Source organism: Cyclopterus lumpus, chromosome 16, assembly GCF_009769545.1.
Source record: "Cyclopterus lumpus isolate fCycLum1 chromosome 16, fCycLum1.pri, whole genome shotgun sequence".
In the NCBI taxonomy this organism is placed as follows: domain Eukaryota; kingdom Metazoa; phylum Chordata; class Actinopteri; order Perciformes; family Cyclopteridae; genus Cyclopterus; species Cyclopterus lumpus.
Window position 1 is genome coordinate 14,163,627 of NC_046981.1, and position 13,730 is coordinate 14,177,356.

Sequence of the window (13,730 nt, forward strand, 5' to 3'; positions counted from 1 at the left end):
CAATAAATTAAAAAAAGAATACAAAACATGGAACATATTCAAAAAGAGAATAAACTGAATATAAAAAAATAATTAATGCATCTTACACATGATTAGTGCAGAGTAACATTGCATTGGGTTTGGCATAGATAGGAATAACAATGGGACTCTTTTACAAAAGGCTCATTGTTCATAAAAAAATAAATTAAAAAAAGGAAATTCATACAAGGCAAAGGAAAAACAAACTCACAGTTTACGTCAGTCCTCATAATTCGATGTACCTGTACAGTATGCACTGTATATTGTTTGTGTGTTGCAATATATTACTGTTACACTGCATTCATACTGCATTGAATTGTTAAGGACATTGACAGTGATTTATCAAGCACATATATACAAATTATAGGAGTACCTTGATGTTAAAAATGTGTTAGTCAAATATATTCTCAAGTCATATAGCAATGAATGACATTTGGCAGTTTTCTGATGTCTACTAGAACATTAATGGCTTCAACGGGCAGAGGGAGAAGCGGCAGCACTCTTGGATGAAAATAAATTAGTCTGATTTTTTTTTAAAGGCTTTAGAATAATTTTACATATATATTATTTGGGTGTAAAAATTGTGTCAGCTTCTCCTGTAAAACGGGAGTAAAACACTGATTAACTAGCTAGTTCTACATCCTCCTCTGTGCAGGCGTGGTGTTCCTGAACTATTACCCTACTAAGGGTCGTCGGGAGGTAATGTCTTAAATAACTACCTAGAAATGGATCACACTGGATATAAAACAAAAACACTAGCCTTCCCACTGGCAACATTATGTTTAATTCTGCCTCGTTTTTTTTCAAGTATCAAGAGGAGAGCTAGCTGGACCCCTCAGTAACTCAGTCCAGTTCAAGTATATTATTACGTGGGATGATGTATTGGGGTCACATTGGTTGGAATTCTATCAAATCCAAGTTACGGTAATTATAATGCAGCAGTATTTCACACAAGAACACACTGCAGGTGGAAAGTTGACTAAGGGCCCAGAAATGTTAAAGCAGGCTGAACGACTGTGTTTTGCTGCCCTCTGTGTTTGAGACTTCTAAGAGTAACTACACCCAGTCTAATAATCTGGCTTTCCCTCACACCTAAATACAGCTGACCACATCCAGCTGGTGTGTGGTCAGAGGTTCAAGACATTTAATTGGCCAGTATGCTCCATCAGAACTGCTCGTTCGATGGTCGACACACTTTTGAAACATCATCCTCCTCCTGCACTTTTACAGCATCTGAACTGGAGGGGATGCAATGCACAATTTCTATAATTTTCCAAACAGACATACACCATTTACAAAAAAAAGGTGTGGATGTGTTAAACTCCTATTTAAAGCTAGGGTCGGTAATGTTTCAAAACTAGCAAGAGAACCTTTTTTAAAAAAATAAATAAATGATTAATCCAACCTAGCCCAGTGTTGCCAACTCTTATCTAATGAATGTAACCAGCAGCACAAGCTCCATCTAGCAAGAAAGTCGCTAAGTATGCAATACTGACAGACCATCTCTTCAAAGCCATTCTTACTAAATTATTGTTGTAAGCATGAACGTAAACGGCATACTTGGCTATCGGTAGCAGCTCGTGGAAGACTCCGTTGACAAGCAAAGAAAGCAGGCAGGCCGTCCAATCATTTCATTTAGGCCACAATGAAGTGATTGGACGGGCTAGTCCTGCGATAGCCATCGATACCAGACTTATGTTGGTCAAATTTGATTTATTGATTGCTATCGGTATGTTATGATAATTTCAACACATATAAAGAACAAAACCAACCCTAGCTTTAAGTGATTACATAATTGCATTGCTTTGTAAATACTGTAGTGCAAAGAGGATTTGATTTAATCCCAATTCAAATCCCAATCTCCAAAACTGTATTCTGAGAATATTTGGTTTACCATCAGCGGTTAGAATGACAGCTTTGGTAGCAGACCAAACAAGCACCATGAGGTAGACCGTGCACCTTTAGACAGCCAGCAAAACGCTGGATGAAAATTATGAATTGACAAAAAAAAAGAAAAGAAGTAACTCTGACCAAAAGCTGAAAACCACTTCTGGGCTGACATTCATTTGGCCCCAGGAAAACTGGATGGTCAATTGCAATATTGGCAGATGCCAATACATGGCCTATAGCTATACCCTAAAACCCGTCCCATGTGTTTTCCCAAACCCTCCCCTTCCCCAACATTCAATGCAGAGGTACCCACTGTTTCGTCTCTGTTGGATGCTGAGGTGTAACAGTCAGGAAGGAGACTAAATGGTAAGGCAGCAAAAGTGTAACTCTACTAAACACACTGAATATTTCACACAAACAGAAGAGGTATAGTAGTGCCCACAGGAGAGGCACAATATCACATATAAAAAATTAAAATTAAAGAATTCTACAAAAACTCATCACGATAACCCGTTATATGGCATTGCTCACTACAATCGTAAAACCCTCAAGCAACAGCAGTGATTTTAACATGTAGAAAGCGTCCTGAGTGCAATAATACAGCAGTATCCCTGAGTGTGTGTTACACCAACTGAAAAACTAACAAACAAAAAAACTTCAGCAACATTCTTCATCAGTAATTATTATTATTTTTCTTAGACCTGAGGTAGTTCCAAAAGCAGCTTCGACAGGTGGAAGGGGATCCATGTGTCCCGTCTCTCCATCAAAGCAGTTTGATTGGCCTCTGTGCTTCCCCCGGCGTCAGTGTTCCCCGGCTTAATCGGAGGTCTCGGGAGGCGGTGCCGTATGGCTGAGCTCCTCGTCTCCTTTCAATGGGGACGGTTTCCCCTGAGAACCCGGCGAGGACTGTTGTGCTTTGATTGGGCAGTTGGCAACCATGTGGTCGATGCTCTGGCAGAAATGGCACTTCTTGGGCTGGGGTGGTAACTTGCACTCTTTGGCGTGGTGGTCCAGGCCGCCACAGTTGTAGCACCTAAAAGAGCAGAACGTATTTAGTCTTGTGTATGGTGTGCTTGAACACGCAATAACCGGCTTATTTACACATCCAACAGAGCAACATTGTTACTGGTGTGGAGCTGTGATGTTTCCGGCCAATGAGGCAAAGTCCAATATTCATGCATTTTGAGTCTTATTGGGAAATATCTGTCTCTTTAGCTGCTAAATACGTCATTATGTTCACCACCTAGTCGCCAACTGTGTCTGTCTGTCGTTTGGCACTGAGCAGGTAGCGCGTGGAAATTAATTTAAAGGTATGTGCTACCTCAATGAAAAGTCAGATGTCATATTGAACCCTGATCAGCTTTTAAAAACTGTGTCACAAAAATGGTGTTGCTTGTACGTGCACATCCTAAACTCAGATTTTGCCACAGAGAAAGGTTTGTCCTTCAGCAGATGAAAGTGAAAGCAGTGAAGGCAAAACATCCAAACAGTAACAATAACCAAAGCACATTTTTGAGTTAAGGGGCATTTTTAAGTTGCACCTGTCTTCCACCAGATGGCAACATTTCACCTGAAATGACTGGAGTTTGCATTTGGTCAAACATTTTGAAAGGGCATGTTAGGTCACACCACATTGCGGTAGCGGAGCACACTTGGGGGGGGGGGGGGGTCCTACGCGGCGGCTGTACTGGCCGTATGTGCAAAGCGGCAGCTGGGAGCTCGCCAGTGGGGTTTACTCGCATGCACAGAAAGGCACGAGCTACTGGCCTGTCTGTCAACGAAGCAAGGCAAAACTAGGACTAAAATGTACGACCTCATTCTCTCCATCATAGCTTTACATAGCAAAAAGTAGTTTGCTGCTGTATTTATGCTGTGAATCCAATATATTACACCTTTAAGTGGCACGGATCATATTTTGTCATGGCCCTGGTAGTGATACCAGGACTCATCATCTCAAAGTATCGTGAACAGCTTGTCCCATTTGTCGGTGTGTCACTGCCTCTAGCTCCCCCCCTGTTGGACCCTATTGTATCAAAAGTAAGACATCCGTTTCATCGGCTTTGAACTTTAGAAATGGACACCATGAGGGGTCAGCGGGAGCCATCACGGACGCCATCGGCCACCCCTGTTTGAACGTAATCTATAGAATGGCTACGCGTGCAGGGGCGGAAAACAGATGGGTCGTGGGAGTGAGGCAGTCACTCCGTGCCACTGCGGAGGCCCTGCCACCATTGTAGCAGCAGATGACGTTTGAACAGGGCGCCTGCCGAGGGGTCAGTATGGCCGTTGGGGTCTATACGCCACATCACAGAAGCTCCCCACATCAGCATCCATCAGGAGGCAAGTGGAGGGAAGGGGAAGTGGTCCCTTTGTCTAAAAAGCTGCAGTAATGACCTCTGAACCTTGCCCTCCCCGCCCTCTCCTCAGTTCTCTAACCCCCCCCCCCCATCCCAGCCCTCTTGCATTTACTCATACACTGTTGCCATGACAACAGTGACCTTTCACCTCCTTGCCCAGGCTCTTACATCTGCTATCAATTAAATGGACAAGAGATTTTTATTTTTATATATATATATATATATATATATATATATATATATATATATATATATATAGAGAGAGAGAGAGAGAGAGAGAGAGAGAGAGAGAGAGAGAGAGAGAGAGAGAGAGAGAGAGAGAATGCATATGTATGTGAAAAATACATACATGTGGTCTATCAAATGTAGATTTCAAAAACCGCTGTTTACTTTGGTTGGCAAAACACGAACTAAGAACTACAATTTACTTCTTACTCCTGTCCCAATGATATTGGACTATTGGTTATGATCAATCATCCATTCGTGAACCAATGAAACACCATCCAGTGGCATTAGAAATACGCTAGAGGGGTACGATATCTTATCCATGGATCAGTGTGGTCAAGGGAGCATTATTGAGCCACCGCGGGCCTCCCAGGACTCTTTGGGGCAGTAATGATCTATGTTCTCACACCGACTACTCTCTGGCTCTAATCACAACTGACAGGAGGGTGAAGTTGATACACCTCTAACCCTGTGCTTTATTGATATTCAAAGAATTACCCAAAAATCAAGGCTGTTGGCTTCTCTTTCTTTCACTTGGAGGGACGTTGTTGCTTTTGCACGAAACCCTCAAACCTTCAGGAGAAATTTAATGAAGGATGATATATTTGAAGATTGAACAATACGTTGTTGGTACTCTCTCAGGACCTGAACCCTGAAACTATTTTTCCCAGGGATCGTGTAAAGGTTCAGATCAAAAGGAAAATATGAAACTTCCTTTTCAGTAATGTGGAATGACTATAACAGAGAGCTGGTCAAATTCCTCATTCTCTAAAGAGAAAGTGTAAGAATTACCAACAAAACCTAGATGACTCTTTAGGTTATCTAAATCATGATTGGTTTTGGAGTTTCAAACCACATTGATGGTTTTAGGAAGGTTTAGGAAGAGAGAGGGAGCCAGTGGGCGTGAATTCACTAGGGGCCAGCAGATTTAAACAGTTATTGATCCAGGTCACACGTCAAGCCCGCTGGTGTGACCCTTTGCTTGGGCTAGAGGTGGGGGTTGGGGTTGAGAAAGAGGAAGGAAAATGGGGAGAAACTAAAACACCATTGTATATCTGATCCAAACTGGACACAACAATGACCGTTTGTGGACTTCTGAGAAAGAAAGCCTTTGAGGGGCCTCAAATGTAAAAGCGCAAAATCTGTTGCAGGAAACCAAGTATCTCCAAATATGTTTTAGATAAACTGCAACATGTCCTTTCACAGGTTTAGAAAGCTGCACTGCTGGCATTCATTTAATGTCTTTCCTGCTCTTTCCCCATCTCTTCCCTGCTTACCTGTCTCCCTTTGAGCGTCGCTTCTGCACCTTCTTGCCTTTGGGTCTCCTTTCACTGCCCACACAGTGGATGCCACCTGGTCCAGTGACTTTCTGCGACTCGAGGCCCTTTGATGACTTCTTGAAGGTAAACTCGGCTGCCTCGCCCTCCTTCAGGCTGCGGAAGCCCTCCATGTGCAACTTGCTCTGAAAGGTAACACAGGACGAGGATTCAGCATCAAAATGATTGTCTGGTGTCCAGTTATGTGGCGACTTGGGTTTGTAAAGGAAAGACGAGTCGTAAATTTAAATCTTTTTCCCATCACAGAAATACAGAAAATATTGCTTAGTGTGTGTGCATATATATATATATATATATATATATATATATATATATATATATATATATATATATATATATATATATATATATTGATAACCTGCTGTATTATAAGACCAGTGTCCAAATCGCCTCCACATTGGCCCTTGAGAACAACCCCCACCCATTCTTCACTGTGTGATCTCGTCACAGCCTGATAGGACTTATCAGGTATTTACGGTGATTATTACCTTGATAAAACAAACAAGCACTACAAAGCTTGCCGTTCCCACTTTACAGATCAGATTGTACAAATACTGCCCTGCCTAAAAGGCACCGGTGTCTTAATGCTGCTTTGTCTTTTTGGCTGTGTTTGAGTGGTAAACCTGATGAGGATAACCTTCAACCCATCCCCCCCGCCCCCCCAACAGAGGAACAGCATTCCACACTGCTGCCCCCACCCCATCACTCTTCCCACCCACATCACAAAGCTCTACTAACACACTGACCACCACCACCACTAACCCTAAAATGCAGGATGCAGGGGTTAGTGCTACGGTTGGGGGTGGGGTGAGAAGGCAGTGTGGCTTCTCTGGGAGGTTGGGGGGGGGGTCAGGGGACATTCCTTGGATAGTTGTTTGGCAGAAAGACATGAAAGATAAAAAGTTGAGGGAAAGAACAAATGATTGATATCTGCCTTTGATATCAGTGCTTGAACACATGACATCATATTTTTTGTGAAAGAAACCTGGTGATATGATTTTGTTGTCGGCAACATTGGAGGCGTTTTGGCTTAAATCAATAATCAACAAGATAAAACGGTTTGAATATGCCAAGAGTAAAAACTACTTCAGCAACATATTCACTGAAACGGGGTTCACCTGAAGTGAGCCTTAGAAATTGCAAAGAAAAGAGTGACATGGGGAAGGTGTGGAGCAGCTTTGGTTAACACAACATGGGAAACTCCTTTCTAAAATCTTCTTGGTGTGAGATGTCACAACTAGAACAGACTGTTGACATAAGAAGAAATATCCATGATGAAGCAGGTTTGTTTTGATAGACATTAATCCCATTTTCTTTTAGAGTAAAGTTACATTATGAGCAATGTGTTGCAAATCAGCCAGGGGTCAAACAGTCCTCAAAGCACACAAAATTCTCAGTTAAAGCATACAATAGTTTAATGAGCTGTGAATTAGCATTGTGCTCTGCAATTAGCAACAAACAAGCACCACCTTCTCTAATCCTACAACTCACAATGAAGCATCTGCTGCTAAGTCCTGAGCAACACAACTGGTGAGCCATGACATCTGAGTGGCGATATGGACGTCTGCAGAGTCCCAATCCCGTCAGGCCTCTCTGCCCCGGTGACCGTGAAACCACTTCATCTTCCATGTGTGACCTTCCCCACACCTTAACGGACCCGGACCAGCCACATGCCCACATCAGGTTATCCACACACAGATACAGGTACAGATCAGGATCAGGGTGGCGCCTTTTTACCCTTAAGGATCTGGTGTGTGTGTGTGTGTGTGTGTGTGTGTGTGTGTGTGTGTGTGTGTGTGTGTGTGTGTGTGTGTGTGTTGGGGGGAGGGGGGGGGGGGGGGTTATGAGTACTGTAAACTCTGTCCATAATGTGTCTGGAAACCGAGTGTGGCAGAGAAAGACATCAGAGCAAAGAGGAACAAAAGCAGGACTGCTGCTGAGACAAAGAGGGGCTCGGTCACGGCTGAGGGGTGCTTCATTCGGATGCATGGCTCTATTGTCCACCTGCACAAAGGCCAGTGGAGCCTGGGAGTTAATTTGACACGCAGCCACTAATTTTCGGGCTGAGGCCTTTTACGTTGCCATAACCCCTATACATCCATCATTGACACGCGTGTCTCCACCATTTCTACTGACAGAGAGGGAAGTAAGTCATTGGTTACGCATTTCTTGTGGATAAATTGAGAGAACATGAGGTCTTCAGTAAAGCAGTGAGCATTTTCTCTCAATTTGAGCTTTGCTTTAAGTATCTGCAGCAACAGTCAACTTGCTTTCACAATGGAGATACAATATTTTTTTGTAGGATGCATATAATGGCAGTTCATCTTATACTTCTTGTAAAAACCACCCATTCATCTACATTTTCTTTTAATGCCAAACTGTAGGTTTCCAACCCCACTTTAACTTATGTTTTAGTTTTCATTATGATTAATCAGACAGCAACTTCCTGTATAGAGTCAAACAATAATTCAGTTACAACAGCTATGGATATGCATCATCATGGAGCACAAATGACTTATGACAGAAGTGTGTGTCTGAAAACTGGCTTCAACAAAGTGTGGAGAAAATTAAAAAATCAAATAAAGTTACATCTTTAAAAAAAGATGAATTCAGTAGACAGAAGTCTCCACAGCATGAGACCCTGGAGACCAGTAGCATGGCGTGGACAAGAACATTAACCTAAAATAAAACCCTGAGATCTCCTTTCCTCTTTAAAGCTCACAGTGCCACACACACACTCTCTCTCACACACACACACACACACACACACACACACACACACACACAGAGGGGGTTGAGCAGACAGCAAAGAGCCTTTAATCATTTTATGACAGGAACCTTGAGGTGATGGGCAGCTAGTGGGACGCCTCACATTCACATGCTAAGCCTTTATCTTATCAGACAGCAATGGAGGCACTCGCTCCCCCCGCGCCCACACACACACACACACACACACACACCTCTTTACCACCCACTCCACCCGTAGAATACAAGATGGTAACTGGCTTGAACTGAGAAGACTATACAAGTTATCTTTCATCTCTTCAGACTGAGAAACAATTAAAGCTCAAGTGAAGAAGGGAAACGCGTAGAGGAACCGCTCCAACCTTAAAACTACAACATGCCTCACATGGATACGTGTCAAACACCTTCTTTAAACTTAAAAAGTGACCAGTTGTTTAGATGGTTGGTCCATGTCAGCCCAGTCAAAGCTTCCACTTAAACAGATGCAATGATAAATGTAAAAATCCACTCATCACATTCCGAATAGAAATGTAATTGAACAAATATCGAATGTACAAATATCTCCAGAAGAGGATCAATTAAGCGCCACGGCGTTTCCTCCCCTTTAAATAATCCGTTTCCACTTCTACTCACCCAATACGTATACGGCCAGACTAGTTCAATCTAAACTCTGACCACACTTTTATTTTTCCATCACATTATCAGTGCTCCTCTTTGAAACAACCACGAGGGAGGCCGGCAGCAACACGTGGTCCCCTGAGGGAGAAACACCCACCACACTGCGAAAACAAAGCGCCCCTCTAACCCCGTGGAAAATATCTCATATTTTAATTTGGTTATCAAACATATTGAAACTCCCGGTAAGACCGTTTTAAGGTTGTTGTTTTTTGTCCCTATTCTTTATGTCGGTGTTTTTTATTCGGGTGATCTGTTAACGTTGACACACACACAAATCCTACATTTAATTAAGCTGTATTGGAAACAGGTGGGGTGATCTCACTTCTGCTGGCAAGACATGTTACTTGATTTCAAAAGGAAAAAGTTTTTCAGCACGAGCGACGTTGATATCCGTTACACCAGTGTTGGATTCGGGGCTTCAGTTGTCACCGGTTCCGTCACGGAGAGTCGTCCTTACCTGGTGGACAAACACGTCGACCGGTTCATCCAGTGGCACTCCCTCTCGGTCGGTCATGGACAGGAACCCGAAGCCCATGCGGACGTTGAACCATTTACAGATGCCGACCCCGTGGAAGGACTGCGAATCCTCCTCGGTGCTCGGTCCCTCATCCTCCTCGGTCTTACACACTCCTGCGATAAAAATAAATAAATAAATAAAGGTGTACGATTTATAAAAAAAAATGTTTTTTAATTTTTAAAAAAATCAGTAAGCCTACAAAATTCGAGCATGGTCTAAAAAACGGGGAAAAAAATCGAAAACTTTTCTCCTTTCTCTCGCGTTGCTGCATCACCAATCAATAGGAATCGATGAAATGAGGAACAAGCCGAGGCTGCAATGTGGCTCGATTTCGCATAAGAAACTGAACGACACGCGACCTTCTTTTCTCAATGAATATGCCGCAAAATAAGTCATCTCGGGGGTTTGCGTGCTGTCAGAATCTCTAAAGAGCGTTTAATGCATCGATAGACACCGGCTGCATCACGTGTGGGAACAATGCCTCAACATGTTCTACTGCTATAAAGATACACAGTCCTACACCAGAAAAACATCATTGTAACTCATTAAAAATAAGAAGCAAAATGCTGTTCATGTGTGTTACTCAACCTGGGAATTCCTGGTTAGAAACGGAGCCCATGTCTTCAGTTCTGCCCTGAGTCAAAATTAGCACCCACGCTACAGTATCCTTTTTTCAGCCCTCAAACTGGGTAATCCTCACAGATTGCCACTTTCATGCAAAATGCTGTGAAAAGCAGATCCTGCGCAGCGAGAGGGAGGTAAACAAAAGGGGGCTGGCAACCTATTCCCTCTAAACAATGAGGGGGGTGGGGGGGTCACCGGGCAGGGTGTTTGACGAAGACTACCCCCCCCCCCCTCAAAGAAAGAAAGAAAGAAAGAAAAAATACAACAACTCAGAATCAAACTCTGAAGAGATAACTCCCACCAAAAGCTCCCAACATACCTTCTGCCATGTTTGTGGGCCAGTTTACTCCCGGTGTCCTTCTTTCCTGAAACGCGTGTTTCCCCCCCTCTCTCTCTCTCTCTCTCTCTCTCTCTCTCTTGCAGTGGTCAGCTCTGTTGGTCAATACAAATGACCATTTCTCTTCCATCAAACCCCCCACACACTCTCGGTCACGTCCACGTGATTCACAATTATACAGTCCCCAAGGATAGCTTGCATATTGTGTAATAGAAGAAGCGCTCAACAGTGACCAATCACTCCTCGACCCGTCCTCGAGACATTATTATGGCATTTCTATTTAGACTTGTATGAAACTCACAGTAAGTTGATAGTACGGTGACTTTCATACAACTACATTTTCAATCGAATATTTGTAGCTTGTTGGCCTTTTTTTTTTTTGCAGGACTGGGCAAATATTTCTCCATCACGACTTGAGAATAGTGACTCCAAAATAGGCAAAATGAAGAAAAAAAACACACACATTTGGTTTAACCTATTTTAAAATGGGATCCATAGTATACCTGAGGTGGGAGAGGAAATAAAACTAGTGGAGCTTGAAGTTTTTGACACCCAGGTTTTTTAAAAGTCAGTTGTGTTTAGGTGTTTTTTAATTAGTGTAGACTTGTAGACATGTTTTTTTATAAGACAATACTAACATGGACTTTATTGGGCGAAACCGACGAGGAGAGTTTAAAAAATAGAAGTAAACGAAAGAAGAAGAATGCAGAAGATATATTTTTTTTAACGGCCCTCAAGGTGGCAACATGTAACCTGGCCAAACGAATTCATGGATCAATAGTGATTGATCATGTTGACTCGTGTCCTTGTGGAGTGATGGATGAATCAAAGACACAATAAAGTGATCTTTTAACCAAGCTGAAAGTGAGAGAGTCCAGCTCTAAAATGACCAAAAGGTTAACCAAAAATAATTATTTTACAATGAATGAATACAAACGAAATACAAACTATTTAAAAACAACTTTAGCTGACAAAAACTACAATAAAGACAAAATCTACAACAAAATATATAGAAAGAATGAACCTATTTTTTTATTATTAAGTTGTTCAGATTATATCAACAAAGGATACACGAATTATTGAATGAGGGAAATACTAGTTGAATTAGTCACATCATTTATCCGTTGAGATTAACTTGAACGTTTCTGTAAGTATTATTTTTGGTGAATGCAAACAAGTACAGCTCCACCTCTCTCTCTCTGTGTGTGTGTGTGTGTGTGTGCGTGTGTGTGTGTGTGTGTGTGTGTGTGTGTTCCGCTTGATGGATGTTTCAGAGGTGACCTGTCGATTTCATCACAACTACCACAACGACCCCTTGTGGACCCGAAACACGCGGATAAATGACCCTGAACATTAGGCTTCATAATCGTCCGCATTAAATATCCAAAATTATGGAATTGTTAACCACACAAATCAGAGAAAGCTGTATGCACCATATCAATGCATAACACTGGTACATTGTTGTTTTCAAGAAACTTGGACAACATCTTGGAATAAATGTGCTTATTAGCATGCTTCTTGGCCGGGTAATATGTTATATTATATGTGAAGCAGAACCTCCACTAAAGTGTCATGTTTACTGAAATATCTTCTGGACCTATAAGATAGGAAGGAAGATAGAAAGGAAACGTATAGGAACTATTAAAGTTCTGCTATAAAACCAAATACACCAAATAGATTTGATACATTATGTTGATTGGATTCTTTGTTTTGAATTGGTTTGGTAAATTATATTATATTTTGGGACGTTGAAATGTAAAATGACCAGAGGTTCTGTGGTATTTTTGAATCTGCAAAATAAATGATAATATTCATAATCTTGTTTATCATGGCGTTTGTAATGCTGTAAAAGTATCTCTGCATATTTTACTACTTTTTTACATTTTAAAAGGATTTAGAATGGGACAGCCTGAAGTAGGCGATTCAGTTTTAGAGATTATAAGTAATCATTCTGAAACAAGAAAGTATTCTCAAAGTAACACACAATTAAACTGCTGGGTCTCTTTATTGTTGGTACAGTTGGACAGATTACAGTAATGACTACAGGCCTTAAACGTGCGCAACATGCTTTACTGTCCTTTCAAAAAATCACAGTAGACGTTTGAACTACTCCAACTCTTTAAATATTGCGGTGTGCGAATTTATCATTATAAAAACTAAAGAAAAAAATCGGTCCTATACTTCATCCTTGAACAGAAATTGTGCTCGAATAGGGATAATTAAGTTTGTTTAACTGATACGTTATTTAAGGTTTAATTATACGTTAAATACCAGAAGTTAAAACGCCAGATTCATGAGATTCATCAAACTGCATAAACGAACTGCTCAGCAGACAAGGAAGACAATCTAATGAATTATCAGTAAACCAGATGGACGGGTCAGTGCCTCCAGAGTTCTGCCTCAGATTATCTTGGCAGGAAGCCAAGATCTCACTGCTGGACTCCAGCCAAGGCCACGAGCTAATGGACTGCTCGGTCATTTATCCTGTATACCGTTAAATTAACCGGGGTTTCCCCTTCTGTTGGATTGAAGATAAACTCCTTCATTTAGTCGGCAGTAATAAATAAGATGAAATGAACATGTTGCCTTTGATCAAAAATAGATATACCAATACATTAGAATCAGAGAAACTCATTATTTTTGCAGTTCCCACGGATTTATTATAATAATACAATAATAATCACCATAATAATACGCATTTATAAAATCCCTACTGACTATTACACTGGACATCACAGCAGCAAGACATCTAGGATGACCTAATTCCCGGCAGTACCTGAAGGCAGCACAGGGAAGTGCCCTCGGGTTTCATTTTATAAAACACCACTAGATGTCAGTACATCCCTGAAGTCAGCGAGCCGTCAATTAAACACTTGAGTTTGGACTTTAAAGTCAATGTTATGACAACTGATAGTGTCTCGTGCTAAAGAGAGTAGCCTGTGTGAGTCACGGGATGTCCCGTCCGACACACCAACACGACTACAGCCGGCCTCCTTGATCTT

General features: G+C 41.7%; 1 protein-coding gene across 1 annotated transcript; it reads right to left on the bottom strand.

Annotated features, from left to right (window-relative positions):
- Window positions 1-723: 723 nt before the first annotated feature.
- On the bottom strand, window positions 724-10,467 carry si:ch1073-284b18.2 (protein lin-28 homolog A). Its single transcript, XM_034553908.1, has 4 exons — window positions 10,356-10,467; window positions 9,708-9,880; window positions 5,768-5,952; window positions 724-2,941 (listed from the first exon to the last, which is right to left on the bottom strand). Exons 1-4 carry the CDS (start codon window positions 10,384-10,386, stop codon window positions 2,725-2,727), a joined length of 606 nt encoding a protein of 201 aa, XP_034409799.1. The 5' UTR covers window positions 10,387-10,467; the 3' UTR covers window positions 724-2,724.
- Between the last annotated feature and the right edge of the window lie 3,263 nt (window positions 10,468-13,730).